General features: G+C 44.1%; 1 protein-coding gene across 3 annotated transcripts in view; it reads right to left on the bottom strand.

Annotated features, from left to right (window-relative positions):
* Window positions 1-24,901, bottom strand: part of apbb1 (amyloid beta (A4) precursor protein-binding, family B, member 1 (Fe65)) — a 124,764-nt gene that overhangs the window by 34,876 nt on the left and 64,987 nt on the right. For all 3 annotated transcript variants that reach the window (XM_059646897.1, XM_059646895.1, XM_059646896.1), the window contains exons 4-9: window positions 23,483-23,568; window positions 21,836-21,893; window positions 20,249-20,395; window positions 14,785-14,912; window positions 12,432-12,546; window positions 7,692-7,776 (exon numbers count right to left, since the gene is read on the bottom strand). In XM_059646897.1, coding sequence (XP_059502880.1) covers window positions 7,692-7,776; window positions 12,432-12,546; window positions 14,785-14,912; window positions 20,249-20,395; window positions 21,836-21,893; window positions 23,483-23,568 — 619 coding nt within the window. The remainder of the gene's footprint in view (window positions 1-7,691; window positions 7,777-12,431; window positions 12,547-14,784; window positions 14,913-20,248; window positions 20,396-21,835; window positions 21,894-23,482; window positions 23,569-24,901) is intronic.

The raw sequence follows: 24,901 nt of genomic DNA, 5'->3' as shown, positions 1-24,901 counted from the left end.
GAGTATTGTGTCGAGTTCTGGTCACCTCATTACAGGAATGATGTGGAAATGTTGGAAAAGGTGCAGAGGAGATTTACTGGATGTTGCCTGGAATGGAGGGAAGGTCTTACGAGGAAAGGCTGAGAGAGCTAGGGCTCTTTAGAATGACGAAGGATGAGAGGTGACTTGAAAGAGGTGTACAAAATGATCTCAGGTATAGATACAGGAGACAGCCAGAGACTTTTTCCTAGGGTGGAGGTAGCTTTTACGAGGGGGCATAGTTTTAAAGTGAAAGGAGGTAGATATCGGCGGGATGTCAGAGGTAGGTTCTTTACTCAGGGAGTGGTAGGGCATTGGCGGAGAGGGTAGTGGAGTTGGCCTCATTAGGGACATTTAAGCGGCTATTAGACAGGTATATGGATGATAGTATAAGGAAGCTGTGGAGGTTAGATAGACCTTAGGTTTAGGGTAAAAATTCGGCACAACATCGTGGGCTGAAGGTCCTGTACTGTGCTGTACTGTTTTATGTTCTATGTGAGTATATAGTTCAACACATTTGGTGCAGAGATGAAGAAGTGCTTTATGCTTGCTGTTTTTGGCTCATCATTTGTAAGTTTTGTTTTAAACTGGATTAAATGAAGCCCAACACAGAAGAGTGACATCACAGGTAAATTGCAGGTTCATTGGCTGGTTATAGCTCATAATTTGACTATGATTGGTTGCTTTCAACTTGAAGGTAAACAGAGGTAATATTTACAGGTTACAAATTAAAGATCAGGATGAATATTTTTAAAAATAAAATTAAGAACTAAGTAATTAAAATAGAGATGCCTTGTAGGCGATGAGGAAAGGGAAACTGCTGAGGAAATAGGAGCAACTAGGGGCTAAATTATAAAGCAGAACCAAAAAGTTAACGATCGCCAGATTACCACCTGAGCCACAAACAAATTGGCATATGCTCAACAAAATTGAAGAGGTAAGCATGTGGCTCAAAGATTGGTGTGGGAGAAACAGGTTTGAATTCATGGGGAATTGGCATCAGTACTGGGGAAGGAGGAAGCAGTTCCAATGGGACAAGCTCCACCTGAATCGTACTGGGACCATCACCTCAGTGAATTGCACAATAGGATCTGTTGTTCGGGCTTTTAACTGAATATTAGTAGCTGCATATAAAATTATGGAAAAAGTTAAAGTAGGGAAGGTTAAGCAGAGGTTATTAAAGTTTGCAGAAAAAGTAACGCAGGAAGAATATGGAGTGTCAGGAAACTAACCACAGACACAGCAGGCGAGGGGACAACTATGAGAAGGCATCAGTCAATGCAGGATTGAGGATGTTGCAGTTAAATGCATGCAGTTTACAAAACAAATTAAATGAGCTTGTTGTGCAGATTGAAATTGGCAGGTACAATGTTATGAGTATCACAGAAATGTGGCTGCAAGGGGATCAGGGCTGGGAACTAAACAATCAAGAGTACACAGCCTATCAGAAGAACAAAGTGGGCTGGTTGCCTTGTTAGTAAGAATGAAATTAAACTGACAGCAAGAAGCGATGTAGAGTTGAGAAGCCACAAAGGGGAAAAACCCCTTTTGGGAGTTAGGGTTAGGTAGAAAAGGCATGTAAGAAAGGCACTGTTAGAATACTCATGAGGGACTTCAATCTGCAGGTGACTGGAAAGAAGTCAGGTTGGTGGCGGATCTCAAGAAAAGGAATTCATGGAATATCTACAGCCCACCAGGGAGCAGGCAATTCTGGATTTGGTGATGAGAAATGAGTTAGACTTGATTTGGAAGCTAAAAGTGAAGGAATTCCGATGGGGCAATCACCATAAAATTCACTCTGCAGTTTGTGACAGAAGATGGAATCAGAGGTAATGGCATTACAACTGAGTAAAGGCAATTACAAAGGCATGAGGGAGGAGCTGGCCAGAGCTGATTGGAAGGGGAGCCTACCAAGGATGACAGTGAAGCAGCAATGACAGGAGTTTGTGAGGGTAATTTGGGAGGCATGGCAGAAATTCATCCCAAAGAAAACAAAACATACGAAGGGGAGGTCAAGGCAACCATGGCTGACAAAGGAAGTCAGGGACAGCATAAAAACAAAATAAAAAGCATACAATGTAAAGATTAGTGGGAAGCTAGGAGATTGGAAAGCCTTTAAAAAAACAGCAGAGGTTAAGTGAAAGAAAGCAAGAAGGGGGAGAAGGTGAAATTTAAAAGTAAGCCAGCTAGTAATATAAAATAAAATTGCAAGAATTTTTTTTAAGATATCTTGAAGGTAAGACAGAGCGAAGAATAGACACTGCATGGCTGGATATTGAGGCTGCAGAAGCAGGAATGGGGAACAAAGATATGGCTGAGGAACCGAATAGGTACTTTAGATCAGTTTTCACAATGGGAAACACCAGTTGTATAGCAGAACTTCAAGACAGCGGGGGGCAGAGGTGGGTGTGCTGGTGAAGATGGATAAATTACCTAGACCAGATGGATTATATCCCAGAGTTCCAAAGGAGATAGCTGAGGAGATTTTAGAGGGATTGGTGGTGATCTTTCCAGAACTGCAGGACTCAGGGAAAGTCCCAAAGGACTGGAAAACGGCTGATTGTAACACCGTCGGAAAAAGAAGGGAGGCAGAAAACAGGAAACTATAGACCAGACAGACTGACCTCAGCTGCTGGTATGATTTTAGAGTCCATTACTGAGGATTGGAATATGGAGTACTTGGAAGTGCACGATAAATAGGACTGAGTCAGCATGGCCTCATCAAGGGGAGGTCACGTCTGACAAATCTGTTGGAATTCTTTGAGGTAACGAGCAAGTTACAGAAGGCCTTTGACAATGTGCTGCACAGGAGGCTGCTAAATAAGGTAATAGCCCGTGGTGTTGGTACAAGGTACTGGCATGGATAGAGGAATGGCTGACTGGCAGAAGGCAGAGAGTTGGGATGAAGGGCTGTTTTTCAGAATGGCAGCCAGTGATTAGTGGAATTCAACAGGGTCTGTGTTGGGACTACAAATGTTCACATTATACATGAAGGATGTGGACGAAGGAACTGACAGCATAATTGCTAAGTTTGCAAATGACACAAAGATAGGTGGAAGGTCAGGTAGTTTTGAGGAAGCAGGGAGGCTGCAGCAGAACTTGTACAGGCTCAGACAGTGGCAAATGGGATACAATGTGGGAAAGTCGGAGGGTATGCACTTTGGTAGAAAGAACAGAGGTGTAGGCTATCTTCTAAATGGAGAAAGTCTTCGGAAATCCGAACAGCAACAGCAAATGGACAAGGTAGTCCTATTCAGGATTTTCTTAAGATTAACATGCAGGTTCATTTTACTGTTGGAAGGAAAATGCAATGTCAGCATTTATTTCAAGAGGGCCAGAATACAAGAGCTGGGAGGTGCTGCTGATGCTGTATAAGGTCCTGGCTAGACTGCATTTGGAATATTGTGAGCAGTTTTGGTCCTTGTATCTAAGGAAAAATAAGCTGGCATTGGAGGTGGTTCAGATGAGGTTTACTGGAATGATCCAAGAAAGTGATTAAGGGCTCGTCTATGAGGAGCGGTTGAGGACTCTGGGCCTGTACTCAGAGTTTAGAAGGACAAGGAGGGAAATGTGACTGAAGCTTACAGAATATCGAAAAGGCCTGGAGAAGCTGTTTCCATTTGTAGAACAGACTGAATCCCAAGGGCACAGTCTCAGAGCGAAGGGAAGGTCCTTTAGATCTAAGGTGAGGAGGAAAATCTTTAGCTGAAGGCGGATTAATTTGTGAAAGTCATTGCCACAGAGGGCTGTGGAGGCCAAGTCACTGAGTGCATTTAGGAGAGATAGATAGGTTCTTGATTAGTCAGGGTATGAAGGGTAATGGTGAGAAGGCAGGAAAATAGAGTTTATAAATATACCGGCCATAATGAAATGGCAGAAGAGACTCAATGGGCAGAACAGCTTTATTATGTCACAACGTCTTATGGTCTTATCCCTAGTCGCCCTCACAAAGGTGGCAGTAAGCTGCCTTCTAGACTTGCTGCAGTTAACATGCTCTAAGCTAGACCAACAATGCAGTTATGGAGGGATTTCCAGGATTTTAACCCAGTGATACTTAAGAAACGGCAATATATTTCCAAGTCAGGGTGGTGAATGGCTTGGAGGGGAACTTGCAGTGGGTGGTGTTCCCATATATCTGCTGGCCTTGTCATTTTGGATAGAAGTGGTCTTGGATTTGGAAGGTGCTGTCTGTGGATTCTCGGTGAATTTCTGCAGTGCATCTTGTAGATATTACACTGCTGCTACTGAGTGTCGGTGGTAGAGGGAGTGGATGTTTGTAGATGTGGTGCCAATCAAGTGGGTTACTTTGTCCTGGATGGTGTCAAGCTTCTTGAGTGTTATTGGGGCTGCACCCATCCAGGCAAGTGGCGAGTGTTCCATCACACTCCTGACTTGTGCTTTGTAAATGGTGGTCAGGCTTTGGGGAGTCAGGAGGTGAGTCACAGTATTCCTGGCCTTGGACCTATTTTTACTGCCACCACGTTTATATGGCGAGTCCTATTGAGTTTCTGGTTTATGGTAACCCAAAGGATTTTGATAGTGGGGGATTCAGAATGGGCAATACCATCGAATGTCAGGGGCAATGGTTAGATTGTCTCTTATTGGAGATGGTCATTGCTTGGCATTTATGTAGTACAAGTACTTGCCACTTGTAAGCCTAAGCCTGTATCCTGTTGGGGCCTTGATACATTTGGGCATTGACTGCTTCAGTATCTGAGGAGTCACAAATGACGCTCAACATTGATGACTGCAGTAGTATATTAATTAAGTAGAGTATTACTTAAATAGAGAATAACAGCAGAATTCCAAGGTACAGAGGGTTTAGATATTCTGATTCAATAGCACAGATTATTATGCAAGTACACCTCATAATCAAGGAGGGTAACATTGTAAAAGGGAGTAAACATAACATAAGGATGTTGTGTTGCAGTTATACAGGATTTTGGTGAGGCCACATGCATGTCCAGTTTTGGTCTGTTTATTTGAAGGTGGACATAAATGTGTTGAAGGTGGTTCAGAGGTTTACTTGGATCAGCTGGAAAGGCTGAGCTGGTTTTCACAGGAGTTTACAAGAGTGAGAGGTGATTTTATTGATGCGTACAAGATCCTGAACAGAAACTGAAAGAACTCAGTTCTGAGAAAGCGTCACCACACTCAAAATGTTAACTCTGATTTCCCTTCACAGATGTTGCCAGACCTGCTGAGCTTTTCCAGCTTGAATGGTTTTGACAAGGTCGTCATGGAAAGAATTTTTTCTGCTGTAGGTGAGTCCAGAACTAGGGGACACTGTTTTAAAATCAAGGGTTGCCCTTTTAAGTCAGAAACAAGGAGAAACTATTTATGAGTATTTTATGACTTTAAAAATCTGCTTCATAAGGTGGTGAATATTTTTAAGGCAGAGAAGATAGATGCATCAGGCTGAGGAATCAAAGGTTATTGTCAATTGTTTCTCTCACTTTTATTCACTGGTGCACAGACCTCGAAGGTCCATGCACGGCATCGACTTCTGAAACTGGAGGTCACTGTGTTGGACTGTCCCAATTGGCATGTGTGGAACCGTGGAGGATCCTTCGAGCAGCTTCATAGCAACGCAGCTTAAAGGTAACACTGCTCGTTAGGGGTAGATAGCAATGTAGAATTTGGAAAAGACAGCAATCAATCATGGTCTTTTGGAACTGCAAAGCAAGTTCAAAATTTGAATAATCTTCATCTGATTTGCTGTTTCACATGTTTGTAGATACTGTCAAAGTGGTACATGTTGAACTGTAAGGACGAAAAATTCCAATTTCAATCTCCAATGGATTCACTTTGATGAGTGCAGACCATTTTCAGCTTGTCAGGTTACATGCAGGTCTGCAGGATACAATCCCAATACAGTTACAACAGGTGGTACTTCAACAGAAAGAAATGCAACATAATACAATAAAGAACTGCAGATGCTGTACATCTGAAACAAAAACAGAAATTGCTAGAAAAACTCAGTGGTCTGGGAGCATCTGTAGAGAGAAAACAGTTAATGTTAAACAGATAATGATAACAAAGTGTGGAGCTGGATGAACACAGCAGGCCAAGCAGCATGTGCTCCGGAGATGCTGCTTGGCCTGCTGTGTTCATCCAGCTCCACACTTTGTTATCTTGGATTCTCCAACATCTGCAGTTCCCATTATCAATGTTTCAGTTAATGTTTTCTTATTAGAAGAACCAAAGACACATACACCAGACACCACCAACCTCATCAGCTAGGACAACATCATCAAGCTAATGGGCTATGCCTTACCACCCACTCCACTTTCAATAACAAAACCTACAGACAAACCAACGGTACACCCATGGGATCTCCGATATCAGGGTTCTTAGCAGAGGCAGTAATGCAGAGACTCGAACAAACAGCTCTGCCAATCATCCAACCCAAACTTTGGGTCTGCTACGTGGATGACACCTTTGTCATCACTAAACAAAACAAACTACAGGAAACCTTCAAGACGATCAATAATACCCTTACTGGCATAACTTTCACAAAAGAGGAGCAAAACAACATCAAACTGCCATTCCTAGATGTCACGGTAGAGCGAACAGTCAATGGGGAACTTCAAACCAGCGTCTACAGGAAAACAACACATACGGACCAAACACTGAACTACAGGAGCAACCATCCCAACACCCACAAACGAAGCTGCATTAGAACATTATTCCAACGAGCCACCACACACTGCAGCACAGAGGAGCTACGAAGAGCAGAGGAAAATCATCTATACAGCATATTCAAAAAGAACGGGTACCCACTGAACACAGTCCGTCCAGTTCTCAGCAACAAACCCAAACAAATAGACAAAACGTGCCCAGAAACCATAATCACTCTCCCCTACATCAAAGACATTTCCGAAATGACTGCCAGACTACTCGGACCTCTTGGCATCAGGGTAGCTCACAAACCCACCAACACACTAAAACAGCAGCTAATGAACTTAAAAGACCCTATACAGACAACAAGCAAAATGAACGTCATCTACAAAATACCTTGCAAGAACTGTGACAAACACTACATTGGACAAACAGGCACAAAGCTAGCCACCAGGATACATGAACATCAACTAGCCACAAAAAGACATGACCCACTATCACTCGTATGCTTACATACAGATGAGGAAGGACACTACTTTGATTGGGACAACATATCCATCCTAGGGTAAGCCAAACAGAGACACGCACGAGAATTCCTTGAAGCATGGCATTCCAACCGGAACTCCATCAACAAACACATTGATTTGGAGCCCATCTACCACCCTCTGAGAAAAAGAACAGGAAACGACATCACCAACGCAGGAAATGACATCACCAACCCAAGGAAACCTAAACACATAAACAGAAAGCTGGACATAACACCAGCGCTTCACCGGAGGCTCACTGATGATGTTACCTAGAATCGTGACAAAACGTCTGAAAACGAACCTTCCAGCTCAGCGAGCAAACTTACATCCAGAACCTCAACCTGAGCTACAAATCTTCTCAAAACTCGCTACTTAATGTTTCAGTCTGCAGGTCTGAAGGGTCACTGAACCAGAAATATAAACTCTGTTTTCTCTCCATAGATGCTGCCAGACCTGCCAAGTTTTTCTAATAATTTCTGTTTTTGTTTCAGTGCTACAGCTTCTGAGCCCACAGTCAGACATTACCTTGGAATGGGACATCGACAAGCTTTGAATGGTCAAACAGCATCCCGTTCATCGAGGTCTTGGTATCTTTCCTGTCAGCCATGATCTGTGGAGATAAGTGAGGTGGCATCAGTTGTGGTGGGTAACACCCACAGTCCAAGTCTGGAGAGAGACAGACTCTGGGGGGGGAACTGGAAACAAAGGAACTGTCTCGGAGGAGAAGCAGGGAAACCTGAAGAAATCTGGGCCACTAGGGAAAAAAGAAACACTGTGGAAATTATTCTAAGATTATGGAAACCATTCTACAAGGTTACAACAGATCAAACTTTTCTGAGGAATTTTAGGCAATGTAGGACAATGGGCAGAGGACAGACTGGTGTCAGTACATTTATCTACTGGGTGTCTCCAGCCTGGTCAGTACAAATGACATTACCAGTCACCCAATTAAGGTTCCCCTCCTCGCTGACTATCTCAGCAGCCTGCATTAGAAATGAGAATCTTGTACACTTGCCACTTCTTAAAATCAGACAGTACAGAAAGAGGTCTGGCACACTGTGTCTGAGCTCATTCTTTGAGAGATTTGGTCAATTAGTCTTTTGCCCCTTTGCCAAGAACCCCCTCTATATTTATCGATTCCCTGCTGCCTACTCTACTATAGTGACTATACTTCCCAAAGCACTACATTGGTTGTAAAGCAATTTGGGATATTTAGTGGTCATGACAGAAACTATGTAAATGCAAGTTTTTCTTTTATTCACTTCAGAAAAGTTATTGAATTTGCTCCAGCCATTTCAGGCAGAACATTCCAGATCATGACAATTCCCAGAGTTTAAAAAAAAAATTCTCAACTCCTGACAGAGTTTTTTGCTAAATAGTTTAAATCTCTAAACCCTTGTTACCATTGTCCTTTTGCCACTGAAAGAACTTCTCCCTGTCTTCTCTACAACTTCAAGCTTTATTCTGCATCTCCCATAGCAAATATAGTTGTTAAAAGCTGGTAACAATTCTCGACTGTTGCTTTGCATTTAATTATACACAAGGAGCTGATTGGATCCCATTACAAAGCTGGAAATCGTTGTCTAACTCAACAGCCCGAAGTGGTGCTGAGGGGAATGCTGCACTGCAGAAGGTGCCATCCTTCAGGTGAGGCTTTTAACCCAAGGTCCTATGGAGTATCAGTATCAATGCAAGTCTGGCTTGCCAAAACTAAAAGAAAAGCTTATATTTTCATAACGCCTGCCAAACTTGTATGCAAGATCAACAGCACAGAAAAAGACCCATCATGTTTGCATTGGCCAAAAACAACAACCTAACAATTCTCACTCCATTTTCCAGCACTTGGTCTACTGCCTTGTCTCCCTTGGCATTGCAAATGTATAGTTAAATACTTCAGTGTTCTGAGGGTTTCTACTTCTCCCACCCTTCCAGGCAGTGAGTTCCAGACTCCCACCCTCTGGGTGAAAATGTTTTTTTCTCACATCTCCTTTAAACCTCTTGCCCCTTACCTGAAGCCTATGCCCCGTGGTCACTGATTCCTCTATCTAGGGCAAAAGTTATTATCTTCTCTATGTCCCTCATAATTTTATACATCTCAGTCATGTCGCCTCTTAATCTCCTCTACTCTGGAAGAAAACAACCCCAGTCTGGTCAAGGCAGTACAGTGTAGAGCTGGAGGAACACAGCAGGCCAGGCAGCATTAGAAGAACAGGAAAGTTGACGTTTCGGGTCAGGACCCTTCTTCAGAAATGGGGGAGGGGGAAGGGAGCTGGGAAGTAAATAGAGAGAGGGGGCTAGGGCTGGGGAAGGGAGGTGGGATGACGATCAGTTAGTGCAGGTAGGGAACGGGGTTTTGAGAAGATTTGTAGCTCAGGTTGAGGTTCTGGATGTGAGTTTGCTCGCTGAGCTGGAAGGTTACTTTTCAGACGTTTCGTCACCATTCTAGGTAACATCATCAGTGAGCCTCCGACGAAGCGCTGGTGTTATGTCCCACTTTCTATTTATCTGGTTAGGTTTCCTTGGGTTGGTGATGTCATTTCCTGTTCTTTTTCTCAGGGGATGGTAGATTGGCTCCAAGTCAATGTGTTTGTTGATGGAATTCCGGTTGGAATGCCATGCTTCTAGGAATTCTCGTGCATGTCTCTGTTTGGCTTGTCCTAGGATGGAAGTGTTGTCCCAATCAAAGTGGTGTCCTTCCTTATCTGTATGTAAGGATATGAGTGATAGTGGGTCATGTCGTTTTGTGGCTAGTTGATTTCATGTATCCTGGTGGCTAGCTTCCTGCCAGTTTGTCCAATGTAGTGTTTGTCACAGTTCTTGCAAGGTATTTTGTAGATGACATTCGTTTTATTTGTTGTCTGTATAGGGTCTTTACGGGGGATTGGTCAGTGGGATGGGAAGGGTGAATAAGTGGGAGAGAAGATGGACAGGTTGTGTCAGGTCACAGAGGCAGGGATGAGAGGGGATGAAGCTGGGGCTGGAGAGATTTTAAAACTGGTGAATTCCAAACTTAGGCCATTGGCCTGTAGGCTCCCAAGGCGGAATATGAGGTGCTGCTCCTCCAGTTTCCGGGCAGTGTCAGTGTGACACTGGAAAAGGCCCAGAATGGACATGTTGCCCAGGGAGTGGGAGGGGGCGTTAAAATGGGTGGTACTGTAAAGTGTTGTCACTTGTCGTGAATAGCATGTAGACGCTCTACAAAACAGTCTCGGAGTCTACGCTTGATCTCACTGATATAGACGAGCCCACATCGGGAACAGTCGATACAGTAGACCAAGTTGACGGACGTAGAGGTGAATCCATGTCTGATATGAAAGCTCCACATTGTGTTGTCTCTTACTCCAGCATCTCTAGTTCTTGCTATCTCTCAGTCTGTTCAATCTCTCTTTATAACTGAAATTCTCTCGCATGGGTAACATCCTGATAAATCTGTACCCTCCTCAGTATACTCATATCCCTCCTATAAAGTGGATTCCAAAACTGCACACAATACTCTAGCTGTGAACTAACTCACATTCTGTACAGTTCCAGCATCACCCCCTGCCTTTAAACCTGATGCCTCGACTAATAAAGGCCAATGTACCTCATGCCTTCTTAACCACTGTATCCATCTGAATGATATTCAAAAGGACCGGTGTAGATAAACATCAAGGTACCTCCAATCCTTGGTGCTGCCCAGGGCCCTACTGTTCATCATGTATTCCCCTGCCTAGTTTAGCTGTATCACTTACGTAAGTCTGGATTTAATTATATTTTATATCGATAAATTGATCTGCCTAGCGCATATATATTCTCTTGTAGGCTATGGCTATCCTTCTCACTACTTAAGACTCAACTAATCTTTGAATCATCTGCAAACTTACTACTTAACCTTCCCTACATTCAAATCTAAATTATTTTTATGCACCACAAACAGCAAGGGCCCAAACACTGACCCCTGTGGGATCCCACTAGACATAGGTTTCTAGTCACAAAGTCACTCTCAATTGTCACCCGCTGCTGCTTGCTGCTCAGCCAGTTGTGGATCCAATTTGCCAAATTTCCTTGGGTTCCATATGCTCTAACCTTTGATGTCAGTCTCTCATGTGGGACCTTATCAAAAGCCTTGCTGAAGTCCAAGTAGGCAAGGCTTTTAATGTAGCCTTCGCCTATATATCCAGTAATCTCTTTGAAAAATACAATCAAGTTGGTCAGATACAACCTTGCCTTAACAAGGCCATGCCAACTGTACTTGATTAATCCGTGCCTCTCTAAATGCAGATTAATTCTATCCCACAGAATTTCTTTCAATAATTTCCCCATCACTGAGGTTCGACTGAGCGGCCTGTAGTTACCCAGTTTATCCTTTGCTTCCTTCAGGATGTCCTAAAGTCCTTTAGAGCCAATAAAGTCTTTTAAAGTGCAGTCGTTGCTCTAATGTGGAGAGAAACAATATATTTTTGGGCGTGGGGGGTGGGTGTACGGCGTGATGGCCTGGGGTATAATTGCTGCAGTTATTCTGGAGATCCAGGTAATTGTCTGGGGAATATGTGTTTGAATCGTGACATGGGAGCTGGTAGAATTTGAATTCAATAAAAATCTGGAATTAAGAGTCTAAGGACAACCACAAATCCATTGTTGATTTCGAGCAAAAACCCATCTGGTTCACTAAATGGCCAATTCTCACCTTCTCTGGCCTACATGTGACTCCAGACCCATCAGCAACACCATCATTCCATGAATGAATTTTTTAAAAAATGCCAAAGTATGCAGTAGAAGATCCCATAAATCTAAATAAAACAGGCAGCTAATCTGTTTTAATGATGTTGACTGAGGGATAACCAATGGCCAGGATGCTGGGGAGCACTTCCTTGCTCCTCTCCGAAATAGTGACATTTTACATTGATGTGAGGAAACATATGTGGCCCTTCCTTTAAATTTCATTCTGGAAGATGAAAACAAATTGGTTATTCATTTAATTTTTGTTGATGGAATCTTGCTGTGCTTATTTTAGTGTCCCTCCACTTGAAAGCAATTCATTATTAAAGTATTTTCAATATTTGTGTAGTGTAGGATTTAATGGATAGATAAGTGTCAATCCTTCTGCTGCTTAGCTTGAGAATCTATTCTGGATATATTAACAAGAAGAAGTTGTGCAGTTTACCAAGTATAAAAAGTAAGCTCTCAGTTAGCCCCAGTGACACAAGTATGACCCATGGACTGTATGTACCTGGGCTGGTCAGGCTGGCTCACAGACCAGCAAATGTGACTGTGGGTGATCAATACCTTTGAGCAGATTTCATGCAGTCTGGTGGCAATGGCCTTTGCTGGCAGGTCACACCGGAATACGTGACATTTCAGTACACGCGTCAGTTTGTCTCTGGCGACATAGGCAAAATCCCTAAAATAAAACAGAGCTTATTAAAATACCTGGATGGAGATAAGACGGATGAGTGACAGAAACCGAACTTATAACTTTATGAGGATCAATGGTCGGCACAACATTGTGGGCTGAAGGGCCTGTTCTGTGCTGTACTGTTCTATGTTCTATGTTCTATGTTCTATAACCTGAATCCACTTAGGTTGTGTTGAATGTGCAGAGTACGTGAGACACTATCTCCTCATTAGGAGCAACAGAAGTAACACTAATATTACAGGGCTAGGAATTATGGAAACTTCAAAATAAAGAAAGGCATGAACTGAACGTCAAACATCACATTTCACCACCTTAGGAAACCCCAAAGTGCTTCACAGCCAATGAAGTGTGTTTTGAAGTGCAGTTACTGCTGCAGAAAACGTGGCAGCCAAATAGCTCACTGCAAACTTACACAAACAACAATGTGGAACCAACAGGTAATTTGTATTTCTGCCGTTAATTGGGCGATAAATATGGATCCAGGCATCACAAAAAAGACCCTGCTTTAATGTGAAATAGTTCAATGGTAATTCTCACACCCATGAAGAGAGACATGGGACCTCACCAGAAAGGTGACCCTCTGACAGAGTCCCTCAGTACTGAACTGAGTGGCAGCCTGGATTTTGTCCTTGTTTCTGGAGTGGGGTTTCAACTTATGAACTTTTGACACTGTGTTTAGACTGTGCTTATTCCTTACTAAGCCACAGGCAATACATTCAGTCAACAACAAACTTCTACTGTGTGCTAATACAGAAGAACACAATGAGGGTGAAATGGAACTTGAGGCTACAGGTATTGGAGGTGATTGGGGTTGGGAACCTGGATGACAGATTTGCGTCCAATCTACACCAACTTAACAGGGTAGATACCCAAGAGGAATTCACACACAGGAAGCAAAAGAATGAAAATGAATGTGATGTACAGGCAGGCAGTAACTAGGACAAATGCGACATATTCTATTTCAGGAGACTAGCTTCATTAAAAATGTGTTCATGAAGACTTTAAGATGACACAATGAGGTGAAGAATGCGAGAAGGAGAGGCTTGGATACTGTACCTCTCACTGCATCACAGCCAGATCAGCCAGAGGAGAGAAAAACCAAATTAGATCATTACACCACGCAAGGAACAATCTTAACACTGCACAACAGCAGGACAGTCAGTATGCCACTGCCAAGACAGTCATCTGTGCACTGACTGGTCTCTCACATCAGTACAATGTCTGGTGTCTCTCACTTTTACATACACAGGGTGCTAGATGTTTAGAACTTTCCCCACATATGGCAGTGGATGCTGGATCAGTATTAATTTTGAGATTTTTTTGTGAAGCAAAGGTATTAAGGGATATTGGTCAAAGGCAAATATATAGTGTTAGGCCACATTTCAGCCATGATCTCATTGAATGATGGAACTGGTTCAAGGGGCTGAATGGTCTACCAAAGGTACTATGGTCCTTGTCCTCTCTCTCAGGGAGATATCCTGTACACTGACTGGTGTCTCTGAGTCCCCCCTCTCGGTCTCAGGGAGATATCCTGTATGCTGACTGGTGTCTCTCAGTCCCCACTCTGTCTCTCTAAGATATCCTGTACGTTGACTAGTGTCACTCAGTCCCCCCCACTTCTCCCTTCAGAGAGATATCTACACTCACTAGTGTCCCTCAGTCCCCTCTCTCTCCCTCTTGGGGAAATATTGCAGCAGCTTGTTTAGTACACCTTTGTTGGCTTTCAATTAGGCATATTTATTCTTCTTTAGGGACCACTTAATACCTTGGGGCTTTGCAAATGTTATCTACAACTGCAGTAAGGTCTCATACTCTAATCTCTTTCTAGCGGAAGTTGACAGTGTTTACTTTCCAAGTTGCCTATATTCCCTGCATATTAACTCTCAGATTTGTGTACGTGGAAATCCAGATCCCAGTGATTATTGATGCTTTCCTGTCTCTCACCATCCAAAACTATTTATTTTTAAAATTTCACACATCCCCACCTTAAGTTACACGTGCTTCTGATAACATTGATCCAGTAGGCCCTGCACAACTTTGTGGAATTCCAGATGTGAAAATGCTGCTACAATTGCCCAGCAACTCCTGGATTGATAGGAAGTGAGGGTTGAGTTGAAGGCAACGTCAGGGAACTGAGACAGAGTTTGCTCACCTATGGATTGAGGGTAAAGGCAGCAGAGTGAGAAATGATAGCACACAAAGGGAGTTGTGATCTTTACATACCGCCCACTGTCCCGGCCGACACCCCATACCCGGATGCTGACAATCGGTTGTGTATGTAGCAAATTCTGGCCCAGGGGATCGATGAGGTTCAGCGTGTCGTCTTCAAGCAGTAGCAGCATGTCTTTACCCTGGGAAGAAGAGGCATGTTTTAACCAGCAACTTTCAGCTAGTGCAAACTTTAGCTGCTGTTCTACGAAAAATAAAGCAGCCACTTCATACACAGCCAAAATCCATAAACAGTAATAAGAAAGTTGATCATTACATCTGCTTTTAATGTTGGCAGACCCCAAAGTATTGTCTATGACACCAGGTATGATAAGAAGTGCATAATTTACATACATTAGTATCTTTTTTGGAAAGTACATTTTACCATAGAGACAGTCAAACATGGCTCAACAGAGTCAGAGAGGTTTATAGCACGGAAACAGACCCTTCAAACCAACTTCTCTGTGTTGCCCAGTTTTCACAATTAAACTAGTCCCATTTGCCTGCATTTGGTCCATATCCCCCCCATACCTATCCCATCCATGCACCTGGCCAAATGTTTCTTAAATGACAAAACTGTACTCGCCTCCACCACTACCTCTGGCAGCCATTTCCAGATGCTCACCACCCTCTGTGTGAAAGAAGTGTCCCTGGACTCTCTTGTATCTCTCCCCCCTCACCTCAAACCTACGCCATCTAGTTTTAGACTCTCGTACCAGCTGTCGGCTATCTACCTTACCTGTGCCTCTCATGATTTTATGGACCTCTATAAGGTCACCCTCAGTCTCCTACATGCCAGGAAAAAAGAACAAAGAACAATACAGCACAGGAACAAGCCCTTTGGCTCTCCAAGCCTGCACCGACATACATGAATAGGAAAAGACCGGAAAAAGTCCCAGTCTATCTAGCTTCTCCTTTTAACTCCCACCTTTCAGTCCAGGAAGCATCCTTGTAATTTTTTTCTGCACTTTTTCTTGTTTAATAACATCCTTTCAATAGTAGAGTGACCAGAATTACACATAATACGCCAAATGTGACTTTACCAACATCTTGTACAGCTACAACAAAACATCTCAACTTCTACAGCCAATGTTCTGACAATGCTTCTTCACCCTCCTGTCTACCTGTGATTCCACTTTCAAGGAGCGAAGAACCTGTACTCCTAGATCTCTTGTTCTATAACACTTCCCGCGGCCCTACCATTGACTGTCCAAGTCCTGACATGGGTTGACCAACCAAAATACAACAACTTGCATTTACCTAAATTAAACTCCATTTACCATTCCTCAGCCCGCTGGACCAGTTGATCAAGATCTCGCTGTATTCACAGATAACCTTCTTCACTGTCCGTTATTCCATCAGTCTTGGTATATCTGCAAACCTTCTAACAACACCTCCAAATTCTCACCCAAATCATTTATATAATAGATTCATACAAATTATTCAAATAATTCTTAAGAGTTTTCCTTTAAAATACAGGTAGTTTACCCCGAGGGATGTTAAAGGAAAATGATTTATATTGTTCCAAAGAAGAGTTAGATCAGATGCTGCCAGATCTGCTGAGTTTCTCTACCATTTATGTTTTTAGTTCAGATTTTCACCATTTTCAGTAATTTGCTTTTATTTGAGTATTTATATGGTGGGGGTTTTCACAAGGTCAACATCAACACTGAAGGCAATTGGCCTGTTTTCGGTACAGAATAATCAAGAATCAATTTTAGTTTAGAAAACCTAGAGATTTAAAGTCAGCAGGACAGTTCAAAGGACACCTGGCTGAGTCAGAAGCAAGGTAATTTTTTTTTCTTGTCCAATACCATTCTCCTTAAAGGAGTACAGGACAGTTCAGGGAAAGTAGTCATCAGCAATAATATTTAGCTTCTGCAGCCTCCAAACCAGGAGAGATCTGTTAGAAATCTGCAGGTTATTAGAAGTTGAGAAAGTTTAAACCCTCAGTTTTATCAGTAGCGATTGGTTAACTCAGTTGGCTGAACAACCGGTTTAATGATGCAGAGTGACATCAACTGCATGGTTTCAATACCCACAACTGCTTAGGTTACTATGAAGGTTCCACCTTCTCAACCTCTGCGCTTGCCTGAGGCTTGGTGACCCCCAGGTTAAACCACAACTAGCTATGTCTCTTTAATGAGCAGTCTTATGGTCTGGTAGGGCCATGGCAAATTTAACTTTATTAGTCAGGAACCCATTCTGAGGAAGGATCACCGGGCCCAAAACGTTAACTCTGTTTATTCCTTCACAGATGCTGTCAGACCTGCTGAGATTTTCCAGCAACTTTGTTTTTTTTCCTAACTTACAGCATCCGCAGTTCTTTCAGTTTTTATTAACATTGTTAGTATTCAGTTAGGAAACTGGAAGAAAATCAGAGAAGTGCAAGTTAAAGGATTCGATAAAGAAGGGTAATTTCTCCAGATATGAACCTCTAAAAATTGGTAATGGCTAACAGTTGAAAAATTTATTTTGCTGTGCTTTAAGATTTTTCTAAATCGACTTTGATAACTAGATAGCATGTTTCAGTGAGTTAAATGTACACGTTAACTCATTATTTTAAAAAGGCTGATCTATCAAACCATATTTAATTCTGGAAACTGACTTGTCCAGCGGTAACATCATAAAGTGAACTCTGCTTTTGCAGAACTGTCATGTGATCCAATAAACACCTCAACAGGCAGTAACGCTGGCACAACGTCCAACAATGTAGCAGTCCCTCAGCACTGACCCTCCGACAATGCGGTGCTCCCTCAGCACTGACCCTCCGACAATGCGGCGCTCCCTCAGCACTGACCCTCCGACAGTGCGGCGCTCCCTCAGCACTGACCCTCCGACAGGGCGGCACTCCCTCAGCACTGACCCTCCGACAGTGCGGCACTCCCTCAGCACTGACCCTCCGACAGTGCCCACTCTCTCAGCGCCGACCCTCCGACAGTGCCCACTCCCTCAGTGCTAACCCTCCGACAGTGCCCCCACCCTCAGCGCTGACCCTCCGACAGCGCCCACTCCCTCAGCACTGACGCTCCGACAGTGCCCACTCCCTCAGCGCCGACCCTCCTACAGTGCAGTGCTCTCTCAGCACTCAACCTCCGACAGTCCCCACGCCCTCAACACTGACCCTCGGACAGTGCCCACTCCCTCAGCGCTGACCCTCCGACAGTGCCCACTCCCTCAGCGCCGACCCTCCTACAGTGCAGTGCTCTCTCAGCACTCAACCTCCGACAGTCCCCACGCCCTCAGCACTGACCCTCGGACAGTGCCCACTCCCTCAGCGCTGACCCTCCAACAGTGCCCACTCACTCAGCACCGACCATCCGACTGTGTAGTGCTCCCTCAGCACTCACCCTCCGACAGTGCCCACTCCCTCAGCGCTGCCTCCGACAATGCCCGCTCCCGCAGCACTGACCCTCTCACAGTGCCCACTCCCTCAGTGCTGACCCTCCGACAGTGCCCTCTCCCTCAGCACTGACCCTCCGACAGTGCCCGCTCCCTCAGCACTGACCCTCCGACAGTGCGGCATGAACTCTTTGAACGTGCAACATTTCTTCAGTAATGTTGAGGGGGAAGCGACAGCCTTGTGGTGTTATTGTTAGACTGTGAATCTCATGACCCAGGTAATGTTTTGGAATCCGATTTCAAATCTCGTCATGGCAAATGGTGGAAGTTGAATTACATTAAAAAAAATCCAGAATTAAGAGTCTAATGATGACTATGAATTGTCAATTGTCAGGAAAAACCCATCTGGTTCACTAATGTCCTTCAGGGAAGAAACTGCCATCCTTACCTGGTCTGGCCCATGTGTGACTCCAGACCCACAGCAATGGGGTTGACTCTGTACTGCCCTTTGGGCAATTAGGGATGGGCAATAAATGTTGGCCCAGCCAGTGATGTCCTCATGCAGTGAATGAATAAAACGCTACAATATATCTTTGATAATGGTGCACTACCTCGGTAACAACCCCCCACTTCACGAGTTCGTAAACAAAGAACAAGAGTGGGCAACTCAGCCTTTGAGCCTACTCCACCCGTTCATAAGATCGCAATTTTAACCTCAACTCTACATTCCTGCTCCTTTTAAAATTCACTCTTGGGATGTAGGCATTGCTGGTGGAGCCAGCATTTATTGCCTGTCCCGAGTTGCCCTTGAGAAGGAGATGGTAAGCTGCTTTCTTGAACTGCTGCAGTCCACGTGCTGTAGACAGATCCACAATGCAGTCAGGGAGGGAATTCCAGGATGTTGACCCAACGGCAGTGAAGCAATAGTGACAGGTTTCCAAGTCAGGATGTTGAGCAGCTTGTATGGGAATTTGCAGGTGATGGCGTTCCCACATATCAGCCTCGTCCTTCTAGATGGAAGTGATTGTGGCTTCTGTCCAAGGAACTTTGACATATTACAGCAGCGCATTTTGTAGCTGATACACACTGCTCCAAACGAGCACCTGTGGTGAAGGGACATCGTCTACATTTGAGAATGTGGTGTCAATTATGCAGGCTGCTTTTTCCAGGATGGTGTCACACTTTTTGAATGCATTGTGGAGAATATTTAAGTGGGAAATATTCCATCACACTCCTGACATGTGCACTGGAGATAGTGGACAGACTCCACCAGCTGATGAGTTACTTATTGCAGTATTCATAGCCTCTGATCTACTCTTGTAGATACTGTACTTGTGACAAATTTCTGATCAATGGCATTCCCTAAGATCACAGAGAATTTGGTGATAGTGATGCCACTGAATTTCACAGGGCACTGGGCTTTGCCTGGCACAAATGTTACTTGTCACTTTTCAGCCCAAACCTGGATATTGACCAGATTTTGTTCCATTTGGACATGGAATGCCTCCAAATCTGAGGAGTCATGAATGGCTCTGAAAATTGTGCCATCATCAGTGAATACTTCCAGTTCTGACCTTATGATAGACGGAAGGTCATTGAAGCATTGGAGATGGTTGGGCCTAGGACACTATCCTGAGGAGCTCCAACGAAGATGTCCTGGAGCTGAGATGATTGAAATTCAACAACCCCAACCATTTTCCTATACGTCAGGTATGACTCCAACCAGTGGAGAGTTTTCCCCAATGCCATACTCGTCAAATGTGGCCTTGATGTAAAGGGCTGTCACTCTCAGCTCACCTCTGCCATTCAGCCATTTTGTCCATGCTTGAATCAAGACCATGGCCCTAGTGGAACCCAAACTGGACGTCAATGAGCAGCTGAGTGTGGAGCAGGTGCTGCTCGGTAGCACTGTTAATGACACTTTACTGATGATCTCGAGTAGACTGATGGGATGGTAACTGGCCGAAACAAAAACTGAAGTTGCTGGAAAAACTCAGCAGTTTGAAAAAATCTGACATTTTTCCCAGTCACCATCAGCTCTCTTACAGTGGGTGAAGTGCTGAAATGCGACTGCCAGGCATTCTTAGGTCAAGGGTCATGATCAGGTCCAGCTGTCCTGTTGAAAGTTTCTACCTACCTCCCCCCAGGTTCCTGCAGCATCGTGCAGGTTGTTCTTGTGGTAGGACAGCTGTCGTATGCAGTTGTTGACAGCAATGCTGCTCTTTCCTGGAGCGAGGTCCTCCTCCAACATCTCTACCCAACCAAGGGAGCGGACAGAAAAACACTGCAGAAAACATAGCCACAGTCATTCCTGCACATTCAGTACAACATCAGTAATCAGGAGAATTGAGTTTATGGAAGGCAGAGGACTTGTGCTGGAGAACAGATCTTGTAAGGATGGATGGGTGTTAGTGCTGATCAACATCTATGGAAACGGGGAGGTTGACAATGCTGAAGCTTGTGGGAATGGGATGGAATATGTAGGAGTCACACCACAATTGCATAAAGTTTCTTTTAGCACTCCCCTGGATACCTTCAGTTCTCAACAGGGCCTCTCAGACAAAGATATGAGCCCTGGAGGAGTGCAGCACAGATTCAGCAGCCTGATACCAGGAGTAAGAGATCAAGCTGTACAGATAGATCTGTAGTGCCCAGAGCAAACAGATATTAATTTCCAGTTAGTGAAGCAAGATGGAGTTAAGTTACAGCTCACTCCATGATGGAGAATGCACAAGAGGCTGAACCGTCTTTTGAGAATGACAGACTGGAAGAATTTATCCTGAAATTTGTCTAATGCAACATACCAGTAAAATCCAAGTGATCACTTTCCCCCAACATGCAACAAACTGGCAATTACTTCCAGCAGAAGGGTGATAAAATAGGAACTCATTAAATTGAGGAACTAAGCAGCAATCCTGTTTGGATAGGGCAAAGAGATACACTGTCAGATCAGGAGTTTTATTCTGTGTCTAATGACATGCTCTATCTGCGCGAGAAACATTTATTGGAAACAGCGTAAAGGAAGTTTTACTCTCCACATGCCCCCGTGCTGTCTCTGCCCTTGGATTGTTTGGTGGGGACAGTGTCAGGGAGCATTACCTTCAGTTTACTTCAAAGCAGTGGACAGCTTTATTTTCCATTTAATAGAGCATAGAGAGCTTTAACTTCAGTATAAAAGATACTCTATCTAACCCATGTTGTCCCTCAAGAGGGAATGTTTTGTGGTGACAGCATCAAGGGAGCTTTAATTTCAGTTTAAAAGAGTACAGGTAGTTTTACTCTCTACCTATCCCCATGCTATTCTGAAGGGTCACTGGACCCAAAATGTTAACTCTGATTTCACTCCACAGATGCTGTCAGATCTGCTGATATTTTGCAGCAATTTCTGTTTCTGTATCCCCAAGCTATACCTGTCCTGGGAGTATTTGATGGCAACAGTTTAGAAGTGGCTTTACTTTCTGTTTACAAGTGAGAGGGCTTTAATTTTAGTTTAAAACAGTGGAGGGAGTTTTAATCTGTATTTAATCATATGCTGGAAGGTTGGCATATTTCTGCCCCTAAAGGGCCTGTACACAACCGAGTGATTACGTGGTCATCTGACTACATGGCTGTTATTAGGCTAGCTTTTCATCCCAATTTTTTTTATTGGTTTACAAAATGTCCTCAGAACATTAGCCTGAGGTTCTAGATTACCAGCGACATTACTGCGATGCCACCACCTCACCTTTGACTCATCATCAGTATTTAGGATATTTTTGTAATTATCCTCTTCTGTTTGGCCTCTGAGGGAAAAGAAATTACAAAGTTAAAATGGATTTTATTAATTTGTCAAAACTTTGTAAAATAATAAGCAGCAAAGTTGAACAGACTGGGACTTTTTTCATTGGAGTAATGGAGACTGAGCGGTGACCTTATGGAGGTCCATAAAATCATGACAGGCAGAGATAAGGTCTTGATCGCATTTGTTCAAGGTGAAAGGGGAGAGATACAAGAGTCCAGAGGGGCAATTTTTTCACACATACTGTGAATGGCCTCCTCTTGCTCATATCTTCTATGAAAACTGGTTAGCAGACAGGAAACAGCTAGTAGGAATAAGTGATAACAAAGTGTGAAGCTGGATGAACACAGCAGGCCAAGCAGCATCTCAGGAGCACAAAAGCTGACGTTTTGGGCCTAGACCCTTCATCAGAGAGGGGGAGGGGGAGAGGGATCTAGAATAAATAGGGAGTGAGGGGGAGGCAGACCGAAGATGGATAGAGGAGAAGATAGGTGGAGAGGAGAGTACAGGTGGGGAGGTGGGGAGGGGCTTGATCAGTCCGGGGAGGACGGACAGGTCAAAGAGGCAGGATGAGGTTGGTAGGTGGGAAATGGAGGTGCGGCTTGAGGTGGGAGGAGGGGATAGGTGAGAGGAAGAACAGGTTAGGGAGGCGGGAACAAGCTGGGCTGGTTTTGTGATGCAGTGGGGGGATATTTTTCAGAGCGCAAGGTGGTGACAAACAGGGTAACACAGTTCAGTCCCAGCTATTCAAAATATATACCAACAGTTTGGGTGAGGGAACCAAATGTTGACGGAGAACACAAAACTAGATGCAGAGAGTGGCGAGGAGAATATAAAGAAGCGTCAATGCAGTTTAGTCGAGTGGGAAAATATATGGCACATGCAGTACAATGTGGATAAATGTGAAGTTATCCATTTTGATAGAAAAAAACAGAATGTCAGAGTATTATTTAAATGGTGGTAAATGGGAACTACTGATATACAGAGGGCCCTCCTTGCACATCAGTCACTGGAAACAAGTGCAAATGCAGCAAGCAGCAACAAAGAACATAGGACATTACAGCGCAATACAGGCCCTTTAGCTCTCGATGTTGCACTGACCTGTGAAACCAATCTGAAGCCCATCTAACCTACACTATTCCATTATCATCCATATGTTTATCCAGTAAGGCAAATGCACATTGGCCTTTATTCCAAGAGGGTTTGAGTGCAGTTGGGAGAAAATCTTACTGCAGCAGGCTTTGGTGAGACCCCACCCAGTGTAGGGGGCATGCTAGGGGCTGGGTTTTAGTCTGGGTAGGAATGTAGAAGGCCAGTTCCAAGCTAAGAAAAGGGTAGGGTTGTAAAAGTCACAGTTAAAGGCTGGTAAAGGAAAGGCAGTTAATGTTACAAACTTGGTACAGATGGCATGGGGGTAAGGGAAATGGTTACAGGTTCAGCACGGGAACAAAGGTAAAGTTACAGGCTGGGGAGCTGAGTGGGGGGCCGGTTACAGGGCAGTGTGTGAGATATACAGATGCAATCTAATTCTCTGCTGTCTACCTCAACTCCTACTCCCAAGTTGAATTTTATGAAGAGCCACTGTTCACTCACCCGAGATTCAAAGATGCATATCTTAGTGTTGCCCCCTCAAACTCTTTCAGACTCGTATCTGAGGTCTCAGTTGTGGTTTGGATCTCCTGGTGAGATATGAAGTCCAGCTGGTTAGAAATTCACAAACATCTTTAGCAGGACAGATAAAAACAAGCCTAGCACAAACACACACACCTCGCGCTTTTCCTATGTCTCCATTTGTGACACTAACCCTTCCCATTTTCCCCAACCCTATCCCCTCCCCCTTTCCCCATAACCCTATCCAATGCCTCTTCCACCAATTCCTGCCCTGTGCTACTTTCCCTCCAAATTTAACCCTTCCCCTTTTCCTGCCAAATGCAAGATTGTGCCCTTTCTCTCACCCCATTCTCATGCTCACCTACCAAAAGCCAACCATCTCTCTTTTCCTCAAAACCAAAGTCACCCAATATCTGCCAAACCATCCATACTTGCCCAAACTCACAACACAAAATCCCACCTCCTGTCCACATGATGAAACCCCATCTCCTCCTCTCCATATCCCTAAATCCCATCCCCTCCTCTCCATATCCCAAAACCCATCCATTCTCCCCATCAACTCTCCACATCTGAAAATCTCACCCTCTTCTCCCTATCCGCAACTGCGCCAACATCTTCAAGGTAAACCTCAACTCCTCTCCCTCGACTCAATAAAGCCACACACCCCTGCCCCACCCTAGCGCTGCCAAATATCTTCTGATCTCAGTGGGGCTGAATGCGGTGTCCAACTCCTTAAAGTCATACGTTTAGGCCTCAACAGCTTTCTGAATTCCATAGGCTCAGCACTTTGGAAGTGATAGCACTGGAGGGGGTGCACAGGAGATCCACCAGGGTGTTGCCTGGGATAGAGCAATTTAGCGAGGTAGACAGGCTGGATAAGTTCGGGTTGTTTTATTTGGAGTAGAGAAGGTTGAGGGAGGACCTGATGGAAGAGTATAAGATTATGCGGGGCATGGGCAGGGCTAATAGAAAGCTGCTGTTGTCCTTAGTCAAAGGATTAATAACAAGGCAGTGCATGTTTAACATGAAAGGCAGGAGATTTAGGGAGGATTTGAGAAAAGATTCTTTTCAACCAGAGGTCGGTAGGGGTGTGAAATGCATTGCCTGGTAGGGTAGCTGAGGCAGGAAACCCCACAACCATTACAAGTGATTAAATGAGCACATGAAGTGTTACAACATTCAAGGCAGTGCGCCTCATGTGGGAAAGTGGATCTGGTGTAGGCAGCAGTACAATATTAGCAGTACAGACTTGATAGGTTGAAGGGCCTCTTCTGCGCTGTATGAATCTATGATTCTTGAGGTTGAGAAATTTCTCTCTGCTCAGTCCTAAATCATTTACCCTGTATGCTTCAATTTCCCCAGCTCTGGCCTCACTTGCCATCAGGAATATCCTTCAGCATC

Source organism: Stegostoma tigrinum, chromosome 6 (assembly GCF_030684315.1).
Source record: "Stegostoma tigrinum isolate sSteTig4 chromosome 6, sSteTig4.hap1, whole genome shotgun sequence".
In the NCBI taxonomy this organism is placed as follows: Eukaryota; Metazoa; Chordata; class Chondrichthyes; order Orectolobiformes; family Stegostomatidae; genus Stegostoma; species Stegostoma tigrinum.
This window is presented reverse-complemented; position numbering and strand designations above follow the sequence as displayed.